Here is a 25,999-nt window from a genome sequence, read left to right as displayed (position 1 = left end):
TTTCAGGTTTTACACTAGTGAAACAATGCAGTGCTTGCACATGTATGTCTGATTTATTTCACTTATGAGTATGGTCTCTAGTTGTGACCATTCACCTATAAAAGCCTCGCGTTTGTCTTTCTTTATACCTGAGTAATATTCCGTTATATACAAGTACCACAATTTCCTTTTCCAATCCTCGGTGGATGGACATTTGGGTTGCTTCCACAATTTAGCAGTTACAAATTGTGCTGCTATGAACATAGCTGCACATATATCGCTGTGATATGATGTTTGTCTGTACTGTTCTTTTGCTATTTTGTAAAATGTTATCTGTTAATGTTTGCCTCCTTTTATTTTTAAAATAAAAGAAAGATTTACGGAAAAACAATGAACAATGAACAAAGAATTTGGAAAAAATAAATAAATAAATAAATAAAGTTTCAATTTGTTTTCACAATGTTTCCAAGTTCTGCCATGTACATAATACAGTCCCAATCAATTAGTGAAGTTTATCTCAGGCTCCTTTAAGACCATCAGACATCAAAATCCCAGCTGATTTATTTTTTCTTCTTCCTGCTCTCCTTCCGTGCCTGTTCACTTCCCAAATAAAGCCATCTGTGGTGATTTCACAGAAGCTCTGCCTTCCCTGGAGGCTCTCACAGCCCCCAAATCTAACTGGGGCTTCTGTTATAAATCTAGTGGAAACAGCCAGATGGCAGTTGTCGTCCTATAAGTGCTGACTGTCACCAGCAGGCACATAGACAGAATTCAAGTAGTCAGCCTTCAAGACAGCGCCACGAGACTTAAGGGCCACCAGTGTGAGCTGAGACTGGAGGACAGCTTTTCGGTCATGCTGAGAGCCGGCACTGCTGATTCACATAATTTACAGTCAGTTATTGTCACCACACACAACAACAGCAACAACAAAAATAATAAAATGGAGGGAGAAGAAGCAAGTTCTCAGTATCATTGTAGCCTATTTTTCACAGCCCTTTTCATATCTTTCAAACAAACCCCAGTATATTTTCTTGGGTCTCTACAATTCATAAAACACTCACAAAGATAAAAGGTGATGTTTAATATATGTCATCTAGTTCCTGAAAGTGTAATGCAATTTTTACAATGTTAGAAGTGTTTCAAAATAGGAACAAACACTGGATTACTGTTTCTATTGTGGTTAACTCAGGCTAGTAGTAAACAAAAAACAAAAAGCCTAAACTGTCTTTTCCAAAGTGTTATAAGAATTAATTAATGTAAGAATTAAAAATTAAGTAATATAAGAATTAAGTATTATCAGAATACTTTGGAAAAGTACATAGGTCTCCTGCATTTACTGCGTTTCTTCAGTTCTTCACCTGACAAAGAATGGGCAGACATTGACAAGCTAAGGAGAGGGGCTGGACTTCTGGCATCCAGAACAGGGAGAAAATAATTTCAGTTGTTTAATCCACATGAAAAGGAAAAAAAATAAAGAAAAAGAGAAGGCAAAAACTAATTTTCTGTCCTATTGTACTGAGGACTTCTTCCTAAATAAGACAATCACTAAATTGGCAAACTCAAATTCCTAGTGCCCCAGGCTGAACAGGAAGTTCAATTATTCAGCAAGAGAAGAGAAAGTCTGTAGCACACAAAACTAACTGGCAGGGTCAACAGCAGAATAATTTAGAAATCAACAACTCTGTTTGTATATTCTGCATCATCATTATAAGAAAGGGAAAAATACAGCAGGTAAGAGGGATAAGATGATTGAAAAGACATTGAGCTTGAGTCTCAAGTGATGTGAATTTATTGATTTCCTAGGGCATACTAAGAGACTAGGACATAAAATCACATGAGTTCATCTCCATACTTGTGGAGTGAAGTCCTTAGAATTAGACTGCAGAGTAGATTCACCTCTTTATAAATTACATGTCATTTGTCTTGCCCTTTTTAATGGGGAGAGAAAAGCATTTTGAGCTCTTGAAGCCTTATTAGAAGCAGACTTAATAAGTGTGTCATAAGTACTGCCAAATTAATACTTTAATTTCCACAGCAGTTGCCAAACATGCCATTGCATCAAACCAGAGTTTAAACAATATCTTTTATGCAAATTTGAGAGATTGAAAATAAATGCAAAAATAAATGCTACTAGCCATCTGTAATCAATTCATCTGGACAACCACATTCATACTTACACATGTGCATACCCAGCCACAAAGCTGCCCACACACATACACACACACATGCTTCCTAGAACCCACTTTGTCTTTCTTTAATGAAATACTACAAAGGCCCAGCTATAGTCAGTAATGAGAAAGAACCCATTCTAACCCAACTAAACTGCTGTCCTTAGCAAGTGGTTCGTAGTTAGGTCTTGAAGTCAATAGATAATGAGTAAGGTCCTCAGCTCTTGGCTCCAGTGTGGTTTCTGCACCTGGCAAGCTGCAGGGTTGAAGGCACTGGGGAAGGAGGTGAGGAGTAAATGTTTCCATGGTTTTTCTTTTCCACATTCTTGTTGTCAAGGAAACTGTCTCTTTCGTGTGGCATTTTCAAGGAGGCACTTGAGGTAGACTTCAACTCAGAGAATATGAGTACCTTAAATCCTGTCATTTTAACAATGGGAAATTAAAAATACAAAAGCCTTTGACAGAAGGTTGCAAAACAGCCTGAAACTTCCAGAGTTTCTCGCAAACAGGCAAGAAGCAGCAGCAAAGCCATTAAAGACAGTATATTATGAAATATGTGTTGAACCTGGAAGGTGAAGATATGTAAAGGAGGTATTTGAAATCTTCATTCCCTACAATAGATGCTTCCTTATGGGAAACTGGGACAACAAGCACTGCACACAGAAAAATGTGAAGCTGCACGGCTGATTGGGGCTGCCTCGAGTGGTCCTCCAACAGCAGAGGCAACGAATTGAGCATTCTGGGGCCACATAGACACGCTCTGATCAATTACTGTTGTTAAAAGTGTGCCACAATCATAAATGGGATTTTTAATTCCCCATTGCTGCTAATATATAAAAATGATTCTTTCATGTTGTCCTTGTATTGTGCAACGTTGTTAGATTAGTTCTAAAAGTTTTTGTTGTTGTTTTGTTTTGAGACAAAGTCTTCCTATGTAGTTTATGCTGACCTTGAATTCAGTATGTAGCCCAGGCTGGACTTGAAATCATGCTCATCCTCCTGCCTCAGCCTCCAGAGTGCTAGGAGTACAGGTATATCCTACCATGTCCAGCCAGTTTTAGAGGTTCATTTGTAGATTGTTTAGAAATTGTTATGTAGTCAGTCATATCATCTTCAAGCACAGATTTTCTTATTTAAAAAATTATGTTACAGAGACATTGCAAGAAACCGTAAACTGCAAATATAAAACAATGTGTCTAAAAAAAAAGAATTTGTATTAATAAGCAGGTAGCATAATTTATTATTACAATACATGTTTGAACCTGTAAGGTGTATATACAGAAGTTTGAAGAAAGAAAAAGAGATAAAATGAAGATTCGTTGTTGTGTTACAGTTTTTATCTCTTATAGTATAAGTACTCTTTTTTTTTTTTTTACAGTTTATAAAATGCTCTAGCCAGGCATGGTTGTGCACATCCATGATCCCACCACTTGGGAGGCTGAGGAAGGAGAACCACCTTGAGTTTGAGGCCTGCCTAGGCTACATAATGAGTTCAAGGAGAGCCTGAAATACCTAGCAAGACCCTGTCTCAACAAAGTTTTTTGAGACCCTGTCTCAAAAAAGTTGTATACACAAAATAAGACACATAGAAACTATAATTTTGATTTTTTTCTTTTTCTGAATTCTCACAAATTTGAGCTACACAGGAACTTTTCTTCTAATCTATTTTTTGTCTTTTGATTGTTCTCTTTGGCTAAACTCAAACCCACAAACCCCTGTAAGCAAAAGATGAGAGTAGTAGATATCAACTAGGAGAAATCAGGTCTCCTTCAGAATTCATGGAAGAGCACCTTAAAGAATCTGACCTCTGTATCACAACAACATGCACAAGTTCACCCAGGAGCAGAGTGCTATTGGTTTGTAGATTATCCTCCTTAGGACATAAAAGTTCATGCAAACCTTCATGGAGTTAGCTTCACACATTTTGCAAACCAGAATGTTTGAAACTTGTGCTCCACTATGGAACCTTGCATTCTTCAAGATGTTTTTATGCTCTGTTCTGGCTACACTTTCTTACATTTATTTTTATTCTCAGAACAGTTATAACCTAGAGTGATTCATAAAAGGTGCAATGCTGCTAGGCCTATGGGGAAAAAACTCAAAAGTAAGAAGTAAGTAGGGAGAATAGTAAGACTGTACTTTAATGAGCCTCTAGGTACCTTCGAGGAAATGGTGTGAGAATCTGGGGGAAGAAGTCGCTGGGCAATTATGGATGCATGGAAGTCCTTGAAGGGTACCAAACTCATGCTCAGAGTCAGCATGGCTTGGCTGACAACTGTGAGAACACCTAGATAAACTGGGGAAAACAATTATTGTGGTTTCAGGGATTTGAGAAAAGGCGAAAGCATGAAGGCTATTGGGCTTTGTTAACATATTCTCCTAGCGAACTGATGTGCATAAAATCATCTGCTCTGGAATGGAGTTGTGACAACTAATATAATTATTGACCCCACTTGTAACTATGAGACACTCATAGGCTCTAAAAAGGTTGCAGGGATCGTAGTGTCTTTTAGAATTGTACTAAGTCAATGAGGCATACATAATGCTGTACCTCAGCTGTGCTGCTGTGGTTGTTGCCTGGCTCTATTACTGTAAAATTAAAGTTCCACTCACTTGGAATAAAGAGCAGAGACTATTTCAGATGTGGAAGGGTTCATTAAAAGTTCGATCCTATGCTGATGGTCTGGAAAAGAGACAATCTAGGATACAATGAATAACATAAATCCATGCTGATCAGTTTTGCTGAATTTATATTTGTGCTCATGCAGTAAAGAGCCATATCTGCACATAGTTGAAAGAGAGAAGAATTTTAAAGAGAGGCACCTTTCAGGGCTAATACATGTGAGGCAGTGTCTTTCAAATTTGGTTATTTGTATATCACTTTATATTCAAAATTGGAACATCACTGGAGTTTTAAGTAAATGTGAGTTTCTTAGAAATTAGAAATTTAAACACCACCCAAAAGCCTAAAAATTTCCTCTCGGGTACCACTGCATTTGAAAATTTGAGAAGCAAAGATAAAAATAACACTACTCAGGATTCTCCTCACTTTTTTTAATCACTAAAAATCTCTACATAAAGTCACAAATGCCAGAGTCAACTTCATGCCAGCTCTAGGCATACGAAGAAGAACAGAAGACAATGTGATAGCACAGGGCTCTTTGTGCACTCTGTCCATAAAGGCAGAAAATCTGTCAAAATCTTCTCCATGATTTGAATATTAGATTAGGAATGCCATTGAAAGAATGACATGCCCTGTCTCAGAATGGAGCAGCATGTGTAAGACAGAAAGAAACAAAATCAGAAAATCAAAAAGAATATAGCAACAACAACAAAAAAGCAGACAACTGAAACAAAACTTGTGAAAGGACTTAAAATGGAGGAGCAGAGACAAAAAAAAAAAAATGAATAAAGCAGTTTACAATGCTAACCTCAACTCCTAGAAAGGCGATGCTGGTGATCAAGCCCCCACAAGAAGGTTGAACACTAAAAACACCTTCCAATATGATCATGAATAGGTTGAAGAGGAATATAAATACCAAAACAATCAAACCCAAAACACATCACAGGGAGACAGAACCTGACTAAAGAAATCTCCACAGTAGTGTCAGAATCCTCTACCTTGATTGATCTTCAACCCACTGATACAGGGGGAAGAAACTCCCAATCCGAAAGATAACTGGGACAAGTTTGTGTTCTCTAAAGTTGAAGAATGACTTTTAAAAACAATGGACATTAAGAGCAGAATATATTTATTGAGGGGAATAAAAGCTTCTATCTGAGAGAGAGGGACAGAAGGAGACCTGAGTGGGCCGCCAAGGACCCTGCCTTTCCTAGGGATGTTATAGAGCAAAACCATGAGGTGAGGCAGATTCAACATGTGGAAAAAATGGGAAATCACAAGGTGGGCATGAGGTGGGATAAAACTATGGTCAACCAATAAGATTACGAATATAATTGCTCAGGTAAAATTGATTATATCAGGATCACATAAGGAAGTGAATATGTAGCAAGCAGGCAAGAATACAACACAGGGGCTTTTCCTGTAGGGGGTTGAGTTAGTGACTCTTCCTAGCTTTCTCAAGGTGATAGAGACCTATTTAGAATATTAATCCCTGATGTTTATCCTTAAGGAGGTATGTGGGTGCATTTGTTTTGTCTTTTGTCTTGAAGTCTGGCCCACAGCTGGAGGTGTCTGTCTCTCCTGCAGTTGTAAGGTATCTCATCTTTTGCACTGGCTCCTTCTGAGGGCCTAGCCCTGTCTTCCCATAATATTTCTTTCTAACTCAGTTATCTACAACACCACAGCATAAAAGTAACAGGAACATGAGAAATCAAAGACCTATGGTATTTCCCCAAATCCCTAACCCCTCCAAAGCTGATTTCATGGACAATAAATGAAAGGAAACTACAGGTAAAGAACTAAAAAACAAAATGGTCATAATGGTTAAAAACAAAATGGTCATTTCTTTTACAATGATAAAAGAAAAAAATGTAGAAGCAAATAATATATTTATCTAGCTTAAAGAGGGTTTAAGTAAACAGATAAAGGGTTTTGCTAGCAAAATTTTCAAAGAGTATAAGGAAAAAGAAACCAATAAAATAACTGGGTTAAACTAGATAATGTAAGATATGAATCACCACTTTGGAAGAGAACAAGAAAGTATGTAAAGAAAGAAAGCAGAGACAGACACGAAAAATTCAATGAAAATGATGAGCAGCAAACTTGGCCAATGTGAGGGCAGAGTGACAATAATAGAAGACAAGGTTGATGTAGTGGATCATAAACTCAGTAATACCTTAAAAACAACAAGACACCATGCAACTTGGATCCAAAGCTGTCACATGACTCAAAAAAATCAGAATTTTAAGAATAAAGAAAAACCTAGTAGATGAGTTAAAAGTACAAAAATTTATTCATTCAAATCATAGCAGAAAATTTTCTAAATCTAGGAAAGTGATTCAATATTTAATTCCAAATGCACATATATCCTCAAATGACCATGATCAGAAAAGAATCTCTCCATGACACATCAAAATTAAAATTCCACAAATTCAAAAACAGGAGACAATAATAAAAACTACTAGAGAAAAACAGCAAATAACCTGTAGTGTACAGTCAAGTTTAGTGCAATAAGTATTTTTCAGCACAAATTTTAAAGGATGGGAAAGCCCAGAGCAGGTTCTCAAGCCTAGAACAAAACAATTGTCAACTCAGACATTACATCCTGCAAAAGACTGACAGAAGTAAAGACTTCCCACAGCAAAGAAATCCTAAATGAAAATATGACCACTAAACCATCATTGCAATAAATACTCATGGGAATTCTGGAAACAGACAAGGGGGCCATCAGCAGCAAAGAATACCAAGGAAATAATACATCTAAGTGAGAGAGTAAACAAAGGGAAAAAATAGAGAAAATAGCCCTGGAAAAAATAATGCAATGACAGCATTCATTAAATACCCTTCAGTAAGAACTCTCAGTGTTAATGTTCACATACTTCCCAATCAAAAAAAGACAGACTTGCAGATTAGATTAAAAAGAAGAAAATGTGATCATATACCGCCTACATGAAACACACCTCATCCACAAGGAAATGCATAGACTGAAAGCGAAAGAATGGAAAATGATATTGCATTCAAGTGGGGACTGAAAGCAACCAGGAGCAGCTTTGCTACTTCCACACACAGAGGAAGTCAAGCCAAAGCTGCTAAGAAGAGACAACAATGGTTACTACATGCTGATAGAGGGAACAGTTCAACAAGAAAAGATAACAACTATAAATATATGTACTCTGGATGTTAGCACACCCAATTCAGTTATAGTGCAATTTCAAAACTTGACTCTTACAACTAGGTAGTCAAGCAGACTAAAACATCAACAAAGAACCATCACTGTTGAAACAGATCACTGAACAAATGGATTTAAAATATACCCACAGTGCTTCATCCAACAAAAACAGAAAACACTTTTTTCTCAACAGCACACAAAGCTTCTTCTCCATATAGTCCATATTTTAGGCCATAAAGTAGAATTAAATAAATGAAAATAATTAAAATAATCCCTTGAATACTACTGGATCATAACAGTACAAAGGCAGGAATAAAGAGCAAAAGAAAAAGGACTATGCCAACACACAGAGATTAAGTCATATATTATTGTGGATCACAGAAGAAATCAGAGAAGAAATAAAAATTTTAACAATCAAATAACTGTGGAATTATAACATACCAAAACCTATGGGACTCAACAAAACACTTCTTGGAGGGAAAGTTATAGCTGTAAATCCACACATAACAGTCTAGAGTGATTCCAAAAGAATAACTTAGAATGTGCTTCAAGGTCCTAGAAAGACAAGAGCACCTTAAGTCGGAAAGTAGCTAAGGAAAGAAATTATAAAGATCAGAGTGGAAGTTAATGAATTTGAGACTCAAAGAACCGTGACAATGAGCAATGAAACGAAGAGGGGGTTCTTTGAAATGATGGAAGAGGATCTGAGGATAGAGGAGACATCCAGCTTCACCCTTCTAAAATCTACATAGAAGTGTTACAGTGAAGTGTTGTTACAGTTTTTAAAAATATTTACTTATGTGATATTCTTTCTTATAACTTCTTTCCTTACCATCCAAAATTCAGCTCTTTCTTATTTCTTTTAATTAGCTCTGTTTTCTGAGAAAAACAAAAAATTGTCATGATTTATCTTCCCGTCTTTTAAAAAATTTTTTTTGTTTGTTTTTGAGATGAGATCTCACTTTGTAGTTCAGGCTGGCCTTGAACTCACTATGTAACCAAAACTGGCCTCGAATTCACAGAGATCCTCCTGCCACGGCCTCCAGAGCACTTCGATTACCAGCATGCCTCACCATGCACAGCTTTGTCTTTCATGTTTGCAGAAAAGTAGAAATCAGAAGCACACAATCCATACTTAATAAAATAACAAATGGAAATGTAAAACAAAAGACACATAAAATGCAATGCACTGAGGCAGCAATAGCAAACATAAATTCATTTTATTATAGCCTTCTAAGGGTCATTTACATGGTGTGGGGAACAAGTAGAAGTTCTAGGCCTAAAAATAGCATGGTTTATTGGTTCTAATAATGTTAAACGTTCAATCCCAATGTAATACTTTTAATTCTCCCTTCTGGAAATGGGATAACAATACCAATTAATGGAAGAAACATGTGCAAGTTTCTGTAGAAAACCTCTCCAAACTAAGACAGCATGCTCCAGAAGAATTTATTCTTGTGCCTTACACTGATCTTAACAGAAATCAGACAGATAATAAAATGGTCTTGTAACTCTTTGATAACTTACCCTCTGCTTCTGATAACATAATAATGTAGACACAAAAAATATAAATCACTCCCTTAGAGCTGTCAGGTATAATAATCTTCACATTGCTTCTCTTAGTGAGCATGTGCACATTACTTTCTCCAAAAATATGTATATATCAAGGGGTTTTTAAATATCAAAATGTTTGGATATTATATGACAAATAATTAAACAAATGTATGCCTTTTGTGATCGTCAAGTTTTACAGAAGGCTTCTGAATTCCTGTATTTCATTGGTCACACAAATACCCACACTCCTCCTGGTGCTCTGACACTCTCTTTCCATCTCAGGCAACCCCAGGGGTCGGAGGAAGCCCAGTGGAGGAAAATCACAAACATAGAGGAGAAGAAGGGATTTTGAAGTAGAACCTGTCTCAATTACCTCGACATTGATTGCTTAAATAAGTCAAGCTAAAAATACACAACTCACTGTCAACCTCACTCAGTTACTCTTGCTAAATAAATTTATAGTTCCCATTAAGGTACATTTTTCCCTATCTCAAATGTGTTTTCAGAACAGCATTAAGAAAGCAGTAATGTTCTTTCTTATTCAGAGATGTAAATACTAACAATATACTATTACAATGGAAATATCACTTCCAAAAGAAGAAATAAAAGAAGCTTAACACACTACTGATTATTGAATTTTTATGCAGACTTATCACCAAAGAACTGTGACTTGGGTCTATTTTCAAATATACCTGTGCTTCACGGATGAGCACATATTCCTAGCAGAACGCCATCAAACCTACTCCATTGTTTTGCATTGAGAAGAAAATGAAAATAAGTGAAAAGAGCTGCCGAAAGGGGGTTTTCAGGGCCAGCCTCTCCTTTGTTGTCTCAGTGCTGGGAATCAGTTTCTAGAGGGACTTCTGGGGGATGGGTAGGGAACCCGGGCGCTGTGCAGGGAAGAGGGCAAGGGAGGGCAGAATGGAGTATGGACATGATCAGTGAATGATACACGTCTGCGTAGAAACATCACAGAGAGTCTCATAACCTCATAATTAATATATGGTAATAAAAAATAAATTAATTCTGTGGGAACACTACATTAAATTTGTAAAAATTCCCTGTCACTAAGTATATCATAATCCAAGTATACTATACTTCTAAAAGTGGGCCTTGGGTGTTTGCATTTTAACAAATTGTGCATATTCACTTGCTGATGTGGATTGATTTGCTGGGACCATTGTACTCAATTTCTTAGCATTTAACTATGATTTCTCCCTTATTTATATTTGAATTGGATGGCTGAGAGATTTCCATTTAGCCTATTAAATATTCATTCAACAACTTTAGCAGAGACATCATATTCTCCACCAAGGAAAGACAAATCACAAAGAGATATGGCTAAAGAGGCGGACGTTTTCAGTCTTCCGCTCCTTGTCTCTCTGTCCCACCTCCCACTCACTGAATACGCCACAGAAAAAATAGGTACATGCAAGAGTCATTCCTTCAACACTTATGATTTCTAGCTACATCACGGAATCGTGATATACTTAACTTCTCTCTCAAAATTTAGATGTGTAAGCATTAACATATTCTATATATTACCTATAATTCACAGATCAGATATTCTGATGATGAGATAGTAGAATTACGGCTAGCATACCAACAATGCTAAATCAAAAAGTGACTGGGTAAATCTCTTTTCTTCACAGTTTGTCTATGGGGTGACCATATTTAGAAAGGCCTTGTCCAAGCCCTTGCTCTGAAAACTGTAGGCTGGCATCAACACTCCCTGAATGCCCACTAGAAACGCAGAATCTCTAGACCCAGTGCCGAACGCTAGCATTAATTGCTGCAATAATATGCCCTTCAGTATGACCTAGATAGCTTATATGTACATTAAAGTTGAGGAAGCCCTGGTTACAGAGCCCTATCCTTTCCCCCAGTGTGAGGGACGATGAATGGCACTGACAAGCTCCTGTTGGGAATCTCCAGAGGCCAGGATTTGACTTGCTTATGAAGAAGGGTACAAGGAATTGAATGGCAGTACCTAAGAAAATGGGTAGGTTTTGCTCCTCTCTGAAACAAAAGTCTAGCGGCCTATTTTAAAGTTTGTTTTTTTTTTGTTTGTTTGTTTTTGTTTTTTTTGTTTTTCTCCGGTACTGGGAACCGAACTCACGACCTTGCGCTTTCCAGGCAGGCGCTTTTGCCCCTGAGCTAAATCCCCAGCCCCTAAAGTTTGTATTTTTGACAAGATAACTCCCTCCCTCCACCTCTACAGTTCTTCATCAAAGAACTCTCTGGATACATATGGTTTACTAGGTGTAGAATGGAGATTTGTACCAAGGGTTAGAATGTCACTTCCAGATTACTGGGTTATTCTGTTATCATATTATCAGTAGAAAGCTGCAATAAATGGAATACCCATTCCCTAACCTGGATTCCTCTCCCCTCACTATTCTTCCATGTCTTTTATTTGCATATATCTTAGATTCGTTGCAGCCTTCTTTGTCCACATCTACCATTTTTCTCTCTCACTAAGTGCACAGTCAGAAGGCCTGCTGCTTTTTCCATCTTTTCTTCAGGGAAAAGAAAAATGATAGGGTGACTTTTGGAGAATCTCTAATTCCTCTCTGATGAATGGTGGTATGTGTTACTATATCTGCAAATTACTGGAGGTATTTCTACTCAGACTTGCTTGTTCTTATAACTTACATGTGTTAAGTGGTTCTGAATTCGCATAGTCAGGACTTGAATATCAGAAGTAAGACTTTGCCATACTGGCTAAGCCTGCTGCATTTACAAAATGTGCATTTAATACTAAATCTGTAAGCGCTAAAGTAGTGGAAGGCTCCTGTCTGGTCCCCAGAAAAGAGACTCCACACTGAGGAGGAGGTTGAGCTAATCTCAACTCCCTCACTTAGCAAAATTAACTATTTCAACTCCATTTCTAATTACACTAGTGAAATCTGTGAATGGCTGGTGAGGAGACTGTCGAAGGAAAGTCCAAATGAGTTTTGTTTTAAACATAAGTGTCCAGTACTGTTTTCTGCCAGAGATTCCAACTCTAATATTTCAAAGTGGTTGGAACAGTGTTAACTCACTACAGAGATTTGAGAAGAACATCACAGGAGTACAGTGAGTAGGCTTAAGAAACCCTCAGAGAAGCTGTTTTGGGTTTTGCAATGTGACATAATTATAACTTTTTTTCATGGTTTCCTTCTAAATTGTAATTTGAAAAGTAAAATATTTTCATGAAATATGATCTACAACACGGTTTTTACCCAAAATGAAGCATTTAGATGATACTTGGGATAGAGAGAGGGTGGATGAAGAAAGAAATCTTTTAAAGTAGAAGTTATAAGCATCTCTCTAGTTTTGAGAATCCACTCCAAATGATTTGCTGAAGTTAACCCTAAACTCATTTAAGGCTCTCTCAGGTTTTTTCCTTTTTCTGCACTTCTTTGCAGCCATCTTATCGTCATACCATTGCATTCTCATGACACTGGAGAGTACTGCCAGTACTGACCCATTGTTAAGAAGCCAGAGCTATGGACTGTCTGTTGTAAACAGTCTCATCATTCATCTATTTAAACCTAATGTAATATAGCTAGGACTAAGCAGCAGTGCTGAAAGTCTGCTACGCGAGCAATGATAGGCAGTAGCTTATAGGAACTGCTCACTTAAATGCCTGTTCCAAGGGTCTTTAACTTCCAAACTATTTCTATGGAATGTGTCTATTATTCTTAGGGAATAAAATATTTTGGACTCATTTAGGAAAGGAAACAAGGAAATGCTCCAAATAGATGCAAAGTCTCTCCTCCATCCCTGGACTTCAGAGACACTAAAGGCAACTTTTGTTTGGAAATTTCTTTCACGACTTTAGAACACCTTATTTTGGGGGTTGTGAATGACTACCTCTCAGCAACAGGTAAATCTAGCAACAGAAAATAAAAATGTATAGTAAATCTTGAGAACCAAATAAACAAGCAAGATCTAACTGAAATGTGTAGAACAGTCTAAACAACAGCAGTAGAATACAGAGTTGGTGCAAGTATTCATGGAACATTCTGCAAGATAGACCATATCCTGTACCACAAAAATTAATGATTTTATAAGAATTGAAATCATAAAAATGTTATCTAACTATATATAATAGAATAAATCTATAACCAAAAACAGAGAGAAACAGGAAAATCTCCAAACACTTGGGTATTAAATACCTTATTGACAAATAATCTAGAGGCCAAAGAGGAAATGTCAAAACTAAAACTACCTGCAGAGCCATAGGTGCAGATTAGTGATTGGAGCATTTGCCTAGTATCCCAAGGTCCTGGGTTTGATCGCCAGCAAAACACACACATGCACACTACAAATGCACACAAGTGAAACTGGAATATAAAAAAATTGTGGGAAACAACTAAAGCTGGGCTGAAAGTGAAATTTGTATCACTTCGTGGTTACATTAGAAAATATAACATGTCTCAGATACATGCTTTAGCCTTTTACCTGAAGAAAATACAAAAATACAGCAAATTTTCAGTGAGCAGAATGAAGAGAATAGTATATAAAGATAAGAGCAGAAATCAATGAAATATAAGCAATAAAACAAAAAAGAAAATCAATGCAACAAGGAGTCACTTCTTTGAAAAAATCCACAAATTGCATAAATCTACCAAGACTGACAAAACAAAAACAGAGAATTTAAAACTCATAACTATCAGGAATTACACAGAATATCACAATGCATCCTCCAGATACTAAAATGGTATAAACAAATACAACTATAAAGCTTATATCCTTAAATTCTATAATTTATGAGAAATGGATCAATTTCTTGATACTACTTACAAACTTCTAAAACTCAGAGAAGATGAAATAGACAATGTGAACAGACTTATACACATAAAAGAGTTGAATTCATAATTTAAATGCTCTAGAAATGATCATAAAGTAGAAAGTTAATGGATTGATGTGAAAGCCATCATAGTCAGGTGATCTTACTGGGGAATCTACCAAACATTTCAAGAATATTTACCATCAAAAAAAAAAAAAAAAAACAACAACCCGAATATTTAGCATCATTTATGTACCGTTTACTTCAAAAAATAGAAGGGTCAGAAACATGTTCCAATTTATTTTACCTGGCTAGTATTATTCTAATACCAAATCCAGGTTCTTTTTTAAACTCTTATTTGTAAAGGTGTTTAAGACTGTGTATGTTCATTTTTGTGTCTTTCAGATGCATCCAAAATACTGGGGAGGTAAGAATAAAGCTCTATATATTTCTTAAGTCTGAAAACAAAATTGAGACTTGAAAACACTGTTCAGAAGAAGAGAATTTGCTTCTCCTTTCTCAATTTCCTGTGACATTTTTTGTTATTGATCAACTCTGCAAACATAGGACCCTATGCTGGGTAGGGAGGTAAAGGTTCCTATTTTGCTCTGCTTTTTGGGCAACTTGTTTTAGGCCTATTGAATAATTAATTAAATACTGCCTGCCTTAGTATCATAAGCATGCAGGTTTGATTCCAACATATTGGTTTTTATATGGTCTTCTGTGTTATTACTAAAGGTAAAGGTAAAACTGTTATTTTTCTACTCTGCCCAGAAAGCAGTTAATACACACAGGCATTTAAACATCAGTCAAGCCTGGGTGTTCCTTTCAACTCTGTCAACTTTGGCACCCAGGGTCATTTATTTTACCTCCCTGAGTGATAGTTTCACCCATCTACAAAGTAAGGAAGCTAACATTTTACTTGTAAATTTGTGATCAAGTTTAAACTGTTGGCAAATACTGAACACAGCAACTTGCTCATGAGAGATAATGAATAAATGGTAGCTATAATTATTGCAAATATTTTTTGTGGTCTTAAAAATATTTTTAACAAGAGTAAAAATACATCAACAAAGATGCTAACTAAAAGCAGTAAAATACCTGACTACTGAAATAGAGTTAAAACATTGAGGACTGAAAGGTTTGTTAATGGAAACTTCATGTTAATTTTTATCACTGAGAAATCTGTCCTAAGGTAAGACACTCTCACTTCCAAGTATTTTAATGCCAGAATTACTTAAGAACCTACTGTCATTTGATCTATATCACAGTAACTGCTCTTCTTTGTAACCTGGGGTTATTAACAATCATCTCATAAAGAAAATGGATCCTTAGCTTTTGGGTTGCTTGGAAATACTGAAATTGTAATAAATAAACAATATTTTCCTTTAGAAATATTTAGAGTTTATGAAATTCCTCATGTAGGTAGTGGTAAAATCCAAATATCACTATGCAAATCTATCATTTGATTTATCCAAAATTTCTTCATATCAGTGGCCTTTATTACAATCATTACTGGCAGTTTTTCTTCCCTATGTATAGGATATTTACCATTTGTTTATAGGATAAAGAGAGCAAAATCACCAAGAAAAAGAAAATGTCCCCTTACTGGGCCTCAGTGTAACTTAAGTGTCCTATGTAATCAATTATAATGTGTCAAATTCCCTTCATAAAAGTTTACTGAGTATAGTTTTAAGGCCTAGGAAGTTGTAACTGACAGAGGTCTCAATTCTGTGAGCAACTTAGGAGCGAGAAAAGATGCTATTTACTGCAATTAAATAAACATGATGAAGAATGCCAAGAAGCAAATTGAGATTAAAACCTCATTTGGTTTTCAAGGACATAATGTTGCCACACTCAAAGGATTAATCACGCAATAGCTGAGGATGTTATGACACCAACTGGTGTCAGTATCAGGTGAGGATGGGAGAGAATTCAGGCAGCAGAAGACAGGAAGAGAAGTGAGTCAGAGTTACTCTCAGAGACAGCATTATGCCAATCCTAGTCCTGAGTTTCACTTAAAGACAAACAAGCTCTACCTTCAAATTCCTCTAGAAAACCTGGGCTTTGCAGTTATCTAAAGATGCTCTTTATTCTATAAGATGGTCTAGCAAGACAGAGTTCTTTCTACAAATAATCCGCTGAACCCACTGAAAAGTCTCTTTAGGTTTCACTAGGCTCTGCCAAAGGATTCCTACTTGAAGGATGTAGAGTGTCCATATACTGTCAAAGAGCCACCAACGAAGCTGGATTTTATTTAGCAGTGAATCTCCGTGAGGGCGGGGGCAACATCTGCTTTCCCCAGTACATGCTACAGTAAATGCTGCAGCGGAAGCTGTGTTGTGATTTCACATGTTACCAGGTGTGGTGAGCACAAAGAGCTCAAAGTCCTCAGTGCTATGTGTGGGTTGATGTTGTTGCTCCCTTCAATTTCTCATTTCTGCAGCCCCCACAGACCCCACTCACTACATTCACGTCCTTGACATCTGAAACACCGCCCTTGTTTTTATGTTGCGCATGCTGCTGCCCAGGGAATGCCTTTTTCTCATCACAGCACCATTATTTCTCTTTGGAAGTGGAATTTTGTGGTAATGTGTGAACATGGGGTTAGTCTAAGCCATCAACTGCCCATGAATGTAGTTAGGACCAGTTAGGTCTCTCCATGACGTAAAATTCTAAATTCTCCTGCAATGTTTTATTAAAGGAGGGAAAAAGTCTACATATTTTTCCTTGTGATGTAGCTCAGCGGAGTGGAGAGAAGAAATAGCAATATAGCAGTCAGTAAAGAGCTAGAATTTAATTCTGTTACTCGGTTAACATCTTTATCCAGCTTTCTCTCTCCCCGAGAGTTTAGCAGATTCCAGGCAATCTGTAACCACATAGATTTATTTGATGATACTCTACCATAAGACTGAAATATCTCTTTAGAATGTCATGTATGACACTAAACGTAATAAAAGCAAGATCATTATAATTAAATATCTGCATCTTCCCACCTCTATAATGCACATGGAACCAAAAAGAAAACTTCTCCATGGCTCGAGGACCAAGGTCTAGAAAATTACACATCAATATTTTGCTAAACATTAGCTGAAGAAAATGAGACAGCTTAAAACGCAAGCAACACATTCCTAGAGCATGAAGCTAAGTTGATAGCAGTTACCACCAAAATGATACAGGAAGCAACATGTCCAACTGTCAAGAAAATATTGCCAAATGCTTTCTTAAACATAAAAAAAAATTTGAAACTTTTTGTTCTTATTTTAGCAAATGTCAAATAGATTCTTCCTTGAACTAATACAATCTTGAAACAAGACAGAATCTGGCTTGTTTTGTTCATTTGTTTGTTTATTTGTTTGTTTTTCTTTTTTTTTTTTTTCAGAATCTGGCTTGTTGCTGTAAGTTTCTCCAATTCTCCATGAGCTTTAAATAAATCATAAAATTGACTAAAGAACACATAGCCATTCACAATACAGAGGAATTTAATTCTTTATCCAATCTGACAAAGTACCAGCAACATCAGTCTTAGCATTCTTAGGGCTGTCTGCGATTGGCACAAATCCCTGAAAAGGATTTTGGATGTTTTTTAGAACTTATAAAAGTGGTACATAACATGTATATGTTACATGCATATATCTGTACATATCACAGGTGCATATAAACATTCAGGGCAGAGATCAGATCACAGAGCAGGCATCTATAAGCAGCAGTAGGGAGCACGTGCTCTTCTCCATGACCTACTTACAGAGGCAGATTCTCCCAGTCAGGCCGTCTTCAGCATAACAATTAGCAGGTTTTCCCACAGTTGCTCAGCAGGAATGACACAAACCTCTCCCTAGCACAAGTCACTCAGCCCTGCTAGGTTTCCGCTGCTCTCTGGGAAACGGCATTCCATTAGGAGTGTGACACAGTAGGGAAAGAGACCGGTTCACTGTGAGACCTGCTACTCACTCTCGTACAGTGTATCGGCCCCCCTTCCCACTGCACAGTGGCTGCCGGCTCTGGGCAGGAGGCAGGTGGCCATCATGAGCGAGAACCACGGAGCAGAGTTCCATCATTGTCAGTAGCCTTCTTCTAAACACAGCGCTTGCTAGAATGCTATCAAAGCGATCTAGTTTGGTTCCCTAGCCTTAGGAACAGAGAAAGCACTCTTTAAATTGAAAACAAAAGTATGAACTAGAAAGTTAGGGATGTGGTTGTCTCTCTGCTTTAATACAAATGAGAGGATGCAAAGTAATTTGTGGAGACTGAGTTTAGGGTGCACACCTGGAATGCTAGGCTGGTTGGTGTAGGTTTCACCTCCTTACATCTGTTACTCTTCCATACATTGTTGATCAAATGATTTGTGAACTTCTCTGGGTGGGAGAAACATGCCAATGTACATTGTCAAGTTTGGGTTCTAATCCTGTAATAATACCTACAAAATTCACCAGGAATTATAACTGGGTTGGAGCAAAGTATGGGAAACAGATTCCAAGTACCTGTTTGCTGTGTTGCCTGTGGCATCTGCTGACTCCTCTGAGCATTATACTGAACTGAGGCCATGGGTCGGTACTGTTGTGAAGTTGAGGTAGGGTACTGACCAGATGGATAATAATACACAGGCATCTGTGGAAGACAGGGGAAAACAAGCAGGGGATGAGAACTATACATAAAGAATCACTTGGCCAGGTATGGTGCTGCATCCTTTAACCCTGGCACTCTGGAAAGACTGAAGCAGGAGGACCTTCTGTTTGAGCCCAATCTAGGCAACTTGCAACTTAGTGCCACCCAGTCTTGAAAGAAAGAAAGAAAGAAAGGAAGAAAGAAAGAAAGAAAGAAAGAAAGAAAGAAAGAAAGAAAGAAAGAAAGAAAGAAAGTCTTCAAAATGCAGCTTTATGTTATGATGTAATTTGACTGTGGTAGAATGGTAAAGACAGGTTCCCATAAAGTTTTTTTCAGGCCTGTATGTGCAAGGTACTACTCCTTTGATAGGAAGAATCCACTGTCCAAGCCCTTGAATCTGTGGCTCTGTGACTCCCTTTGAGCAGCATAAAGAGGCAGACGTGATGTCTGATACTTGCAAATTTGAACCTCAAGAGGATTTGCAACTTTAGTTGCAGCAGGAAGGACCCCAGTTACCAGGTAAAGAAGTCCAGGCTGTTCTGCTATAGGAAGAGACCAGGTGGAGACCAGAGGCACCCTACCCACCAGGCCACCCTACTGTTTATGTGCGTGAATGTGGCCCCAGTTAAGCTGCTCTATGGAACAGAAACAATCCATCTGTGATGAGGTTTAAAGTCTGTCAAAGCATACCTCACAGTGATTTGAATATAATTAGTATCAAAAAAATTACATTAAATATAAAAGTGGCAGTATGTTAAATTTTGCTTTTTACCACCTTCCATAAGTTTCTAATGAATAAGAATAAAAGAAAAATTCTAATTACTTTCATTGAAATTAAATGTTTTCTGTTCTGAAAAGATTAGGTTGCCTACCTTACGTCATTTATATTACAATAATCATTTTCCTTTTCAAGTCTCTGACCTCTCTCCCGCCATCTTATCTACAGGGCAAACAGAAACAACCTAGCAGACGGCTGACCAGTAGTGTACGCCAACAGTAAAATTATGAACCACTTACTTGAGAACTTTGATTTTATTTGCTATTTTATTTTCTGATTTGCTCACATCAAATAAGAAACACTTTTCTCCTTCAATTTTGCTATTGAAAAATTTAGCATGTTTTCTTGCCTCAGGATAAAATTGAAATAAAGAGAACAATTTTCATGGCTCTGTGATAACACAGTTTCATGGAATTTTTATGAATTATAATTCTGATAACCTAATAATATAGATGTTGAAGGTCAAGGACCTGAATGAGTCTAAAATAAGCAAGGATAAGAATCTGGCAACTAACTCATGTATTGTAAGCCTTCTTTATAATGATTTAATCTTATCATTTATTTCTTCTTTTTTGTAAAATTTATAAACAATCAAACCCTAAGTAACTCTAGAGCACTAAGAGGTTTTATGTTCTGGCAAACTGTGGTCCAATTAAATATTATTACTGTTACACATCACATGCCTTCCAATATTAAGAATAAGACCACTTATCATCTAATTCATTCACAATATTATATTTTCATGTCTTTGAGAAACAATGGCATTTTGCTTCTTTCAAAAAAGACTGGGTCTTGGGTACAGGTGAGCTCATGAATGTGATAGTCATCCCTTGACGTGCTGCTCTACATTTAACATGAAAGGTAAAAATAAATTCAGGACTGAAGGATGGAGTTCAAACACTTGAAAGTACTCCGATGAGTGCTAAAAGTATTTGGCAAATGTAAAACTTTACGTAAGATATATTTTAAGGCTGTTTTTTGTTTGGTTTGGTTTTATTATGGCCTCTCTCTAGCACTTCTCCACAGCAGAGCACGCTCGTCCCCTAGGAATTCAGGCCTTCAGCCGTGTGAAGCAAATGGGCACTTTGTCCGTTCTTATCCTCCCTCAGGGAGGAAGAAAGTGAGCCAAGCTAAGAAGAATCTTTTAAAGAATCAGTATGAATGGTTTAAATACAGAAAGGAGAAGGGAGAAGGGAGCAAATATGGTCCAAAAGAGAGGAAATGTATATTTTTAACCAACCATATTATAATATGGAGACTCCAAAAATGATCAGAGTAGGATAGAAAAGAAAAAAAAGAAAAAAACTAGAAAAAATAAACACTTCTCTCATTCCGTTTTTTTTCAAGGGATCTGAGCCTTGTCTGTGTTTCCTGTTTACTCTTTCTAGTGGACATTCAGAAAATGCAAGAAATTGAGAGGAAATTGACCCCGAGTTTATTTTCTGTATACAGTTAACATATTTCCATAAACATACATGGGCTGAATTTCATTTGAGTTTTTTTTCCCTTTGTTCCATAGTTGTATAACTAAATTTTAAAATGTTTACTAAACTGAAAATCGCCAAAGTTTATAAACTATACCTGTATCCGGGGTTCCTTAAAAAGGAAGTTTATAGAGGTCCAGACTGAGCCTGAACCGCGAACATCTGCACTGCCTCCCTCCTTACTGTGTTTCAAATCCACCGCAGAGGGCGTAAAAGGATTTCCGCTAGAGGCGTGTTAGGGGTTCTGAATTGTCTTTGCTTCTGCAGGACTGATACTGAAATTCCTCCGCTGCAGAATGACTTTTCTTTCTATGTCCTCTATTAAACATTCTGCCAACTCCCCTCTTGACAACAAAATGAGCAAGGGTCCTTTGGTGACGCTATTTAGGCTGAAACCTAAACTATATTTTCCCAATAATTAAACTAGAAGTATTTAATTTATTGGTAAAATAATTAATATATTAATGAAGCCCTTTCTCCTGTAACTTAAAGTTATTTTACGCCTCTCTTTAAATCCCACCGGGGGAGAGAGACGTATTACCTAGCTGGTGACTGAAGATGAGCTGTTAATTAATCACTCCAAATGAAATGAACAACTGAGTGGAAATCGTCTCATGGTGGAGAGCTTTGTGTGGCTTGAAGAGAAAATAATTTATTCAAGATGTTAAGCCAGTGAAACAAATGATACAAAGGTGACACTGCATTTTACACAGCTCATCCAGTGCAATACTTCATAATTAAGATGGAACTTTCTTGGGATATGAGTGCCTTGAAAATGGACCAGAAAATGCCTCTGTGCATTTTATATCTTGACAGTAATCACAGCCAATATTGTGCAAGGGATACCCAGGAGAGTGCCCGTGATGTTTGGTAGTGAGCAGTAACACATAATCAGTCTTTGAGAAGACAGTAAAAATCAGTGATCTGTGGTGTCTTACATGCTCAAGTCAATTAAATATGATTAATAGCTACCTGTGAAAGCAGGCATGAGCCATGCCTCCCCTTAGGGAGAGAAAGGACAGTGGATATTGGCTTGCCTTTCTCCTTTATATTCATAGAGGAGCTCTTGCCTGAAGCATCAGATTAGCTCCAGAAAATGCTTGTGAATTGATAAAGAAAAAAACACATATATTTCTTGAGCAAGAAGAGAGGGTTCAAAGGCCCTACGGGCGGGCCTTCCCCTCCCCTCCCCCTCTCCTTGCCCTTCTCCAGGGTTTTCCCTTCCTGGATAGTCCTGTAAGCAAGGCAAAAGCAGATGGGAGGGACTGCTTTCTATGTGTGTGCACCAGCAGCTGGGAAAGTGGGATGTCCCCTAATCTTACCATGGGCAGTTTCATTCAACTGACTTTCTGAGCCTCCAGCCTGTTCACCAGGGATGAATAAAAAACCAAAACAGGTCCTGGTGTAGGGAGTGGACAAGATGGGCAGGAAAAACTGACCTGGCCATATTCTAAGCAGAATGGTCGAGGTCAGAAATGCACCATAAATCAGCTAGCTCACGTGTGGGGTGAAAAGCAAGCGTACCTGTGTAGGTGGAGACTGTTGCATGAATCCCTGCGGTGAGGGAGGGGGCTGAAGAACTTGCTGGGAGATGGGAGGTCCGGAGCCCGAGAAGCCTCCTGTAGAAAGCTGCTGGCCTGTGGAGGCGATGACATAGCTTGGCTGCTGGGTGGGCTGTGGCATGAGGGAGGACTGGTAGACAGGACCCGAAGGGGGCTCCGGAGTCTCTCCGGAGGACTGCCGGCTCAGGTTCATCTGGCTGAACTGTGTCGCCATATCGTCTCTCTGCCATCCGGGGAAATAAGTAAGGCAATCGATAAGATAGGCTTGTAAGTGAGGGAAGCATACTGAAGAAGAGACAGGACACACTTGTAGTGGTGGGACAATAGGGAATTATGAATTGAAAAGAAATTAATCAAGAAATTCTTCAGCCAGAATATAATAAGAGTGCATCACATGAGCAATCACTTTTTTCACCCTGAGTCAGAGATGGAAAACTATCTGAACCAAATCTCCTTTCAGTGGTAACACTTTTGTCACTGATGACTCAAGCTTTGGGGGACGGTGATACAGTCAAGGAAGCCTTGGTGTTCTGCCGTGAAGGGCCAGCTGGTCTTCTTAGTTGACGGACCTGCCTTCTGGAGAGAGACAGATGCACCTGTATTTAGCACCCACCACTGTTTCTGTAAAGGTAGAGCCGGGACTGGGGTCACCAAAGCATCACATGCCTAAATCAGAGAATATTTGCTGTCTGGGGTGCTCAAGATTTAGGGACAATGCTCACTCTTTAAGCTGTTACTGCAAAAGACATACTGATCCAAGGGGAGAATGAAAGAAAATCAGGGGACCAGGGACCTAACACAATGTATGCATCTGGAGCATAGAGAAATGATGGTGGCTATCCAGACTCCGACTTTGACATGTTCTCCAAACTACCTCACAACAAGTTTGGATATCTCTCCACAATGCAGCATGAACTTTTAACTCTGAAACTATTCAATTCTTGTTTGGCTAGTATATGCTTAAAAGGAGAGCACCAGACGTAGAAGTACTTAACATTATACAGTATGCAGAGAGAAAGCAAGGTATTTTTCAGAGTTAGACTGACTTGTTTAGGGATGAGACATTCACACACATACCCTCACCTTGGAGTCAACCCATGGCACCCACAATTATCATCCACAGTTGTTGGGTTAACAGTAAAAGCAGTAGACATGCTCTCTCAGGGGAAAAGCCATGTGCATATGATACAGTACCATGGGGAAGTGCTGCGTTGGAGACACAGACAGGAGATGTTGGGAAGGAAAGGAGACTGCTGGATATTGCACTGATTGGGAGGCTGCCTGTAGGCCCTGGACAGACTGGAGGGGAAAAAAAAAGGTTGATCAGGTAATAGGAAATCACTGGAGTTAAACTAAATTCTTTAGGAGAAACACCAGTGTCTCTAAGATGCCATCTAGATTCATTACAGTCCAGGGAAGAGAACCAGCCACCAAAGAAATGTGAAGGCCATCACACTAGAGTGAGTAGCCTGGAGGGAGGCACATTCACACACAGTGAACCCTCCTTTAAGAAGTTAGTGATGTTCATTTGATGCTACTGTTCATTGGATTCTCTGAGTCTGAAAGTATTGCCTAAGGACAAAGAAGTAAGAGAAAAGTGAAAAGGAAGTTCACACCGGCTGCCTTCCGAGACACTTCAGATTTCTACAGAAGGGCACCTTTGCAGCTTTACAGGTATGAACCACCAGTCCATTTTGGAACAGACTTATTTCTCTTCTTCCCATCGATCATGAGTTGAATAAGGACTCTGCAAACATTAACATTTGATCCAAGGTGGAACTCGATGAGCAAAATGACATAAAAGCCTGGATGAGACTGTGAGTTCAGTCTCCTAGACAAATATTTCTTGATGCATAAAACAGCATCCAGACTCAAAAAAGCACTTACTTATTTTTCCTTTTACCTGCTCTCACCCTGCGGATACTTGTGTCTGATAAGGTAAACATTTCTGTCTAAACTTAAAGATCAGTGAAATTCTGTGAACCTGAAATCAATGATTCTAAGCTGGCAGCTTTTACTTATGAGGCTTAAGTGGTTGTTGGTGGCACCTCTGGGAAATATTCCTCCCCGTCCTAATGAGCTGCTTCTCTGAAGAACGTGCAGCCTTTATCTCTGAGTTCTTCCCCTTGCCTTTCAGCCAGCTCCTCACCTGAGTCACCAGGGCGCCTGCCATCTGCGGTTGTGGAGGCTGCACCTGCTGCTGAGGCTGAGGGGAGGGCTGCTGCTGTGGCTGCTGCTGGGACTGCCCCACCATGGTGCTCCGCAGGGGCTGCTGACTGGCAGGTGGGTTGTATATTGCAGGAGTTCCATCCGGATTCACGAAGGGTTGGCCTGCAAGGAGTCACACCTTAGCCAAGGTGAACGTCTCAGTCTCCCCACTCCCAGAGAGCACCGCTATGATAGACACCTCAAGAATAACCTAAAAGGGGCAGAGCAGTGGGAATCCAAGTGCTAGAACTTTCACCAAGGTAAAGATTTTACCGCTTGTGACTTTAAACTAGCTTGAGCTAGAGGACAGTACAAGCCAATAGTAATTTAAGAAACAGCAAATAAATTCAGCACCTTTGGGGGGTCTTGCCAAAGTTAAGTGTATCTGTGGACAGTGGCACCCAGTAGAGAGGCCTGTGGAGAAGCAATCTCCAGAGAGCCCTATTTTTTACTGCCCTGTACCCCACAGGCATCAGCAAGATAACATAAACTGAGAGATAAGGGCTGTTTTCCATTTATAAAACTCTGCTTACATCCAGTCACAAGTTATTTGCCAATACATTTATTTTGCTTCCTCTAAGCCTGGTCATCAATTCAAAATCATTGTCCATTTGAAAAATATGTGTACAACAGAATACAGTATGTTCATTTGCTCCTTCTTTAGGCAGATACAAGCAGGAATATATAGGATTTTATAGTTTAAATATGATGCATGATAAATGCATTACAGATGACCTTGTGATGGAATTTAGATGTGGCATTTTGCCTTATGAAATAATGACATGCTTCACTATATTTTGTAATGATTGCATTGCTTTATGTGTGAGGATTATTTTATCATTTGCAAAATGGTACCATTTGAGCCTCATCAAGGTTCTGCGAGGAAGAAAGGTACAGTCTTCCTGGTTTTTAGAAGAGGAAATGAAGGTGCTCCAGAAAAGATACATGAATAAGCTTACAGAAGGAGAGTAAAGGGCAGCAAATGAGAGAAAGGGGAGAGGGGGATAAAAGAGATAAGGAATCTTTTCTAATGTCACAGGCACCTTAGCCGTATAATCTTAGCTTTTCCACCAACCCCACATGCATGCAATG

The 25,999-nt window shown here is 38.3% G+C and overlaps 1 protein-coding gene across 16 annotated transcripts in view; it reads right to left on the bottom strand.

Annotated features, from left to right (window-relative positions):
- Positions 1-25,999, bottom strand: part of Arpp21 (cAMP-regulated phosphoprotein, 21kDa) — a 156,256-nt gene that overhangs the window by 31,015 nt on the left and 99,242 nt on the right. For 15 of the 16 annotated variants that reach the window (XM_005383663.2, XM_013513806.1, XM_005383675.2 and 12 more), the window contains 4 exons: positions 24,849-25,030; positions 23,894-23,998; positions 22,662-22,922; positions 18,752-18,878 (listed from right to left, as the gene is read on the bottom strand). In XM_005383663.2, coding sequence (XP_005383720.1) covers positions 18,752-18,878; positions 22,662-22,922; positions 23,894-23,998; positions 24,849-25,030 — 675 coding nt within the window. The remainder of the gene's footprint in view (positions 1-18,751; positions 18,879-22,661; positions 22,923-23,893; positions 23,999-24,848; positions 25,031-25,999) is intronic. The other variant, XM_005383671.2, reaches the window with a different exon arrangement.

Source organism: Chinchilla lanigera, unplaced genomic scaffold (assembly GCF_000276665.1).
Source record: "Chinchilla lanigera isolate Chin_1 unplaced genomic scaffold, ChiLan1.0 scaffold00020, whole genome shotgun sequence".
NCBI lineage: Eukaryota > Metazoa > Chordata > Mammalia > Rodentia > Chinchillidae > Chinchilla > Chinchilla lanigera.
The sequence above is the reverse complement of the archived record's forward strand: the minus strand, read 5'-3'. Positions and strand labels throughout refer to the sequence as shown.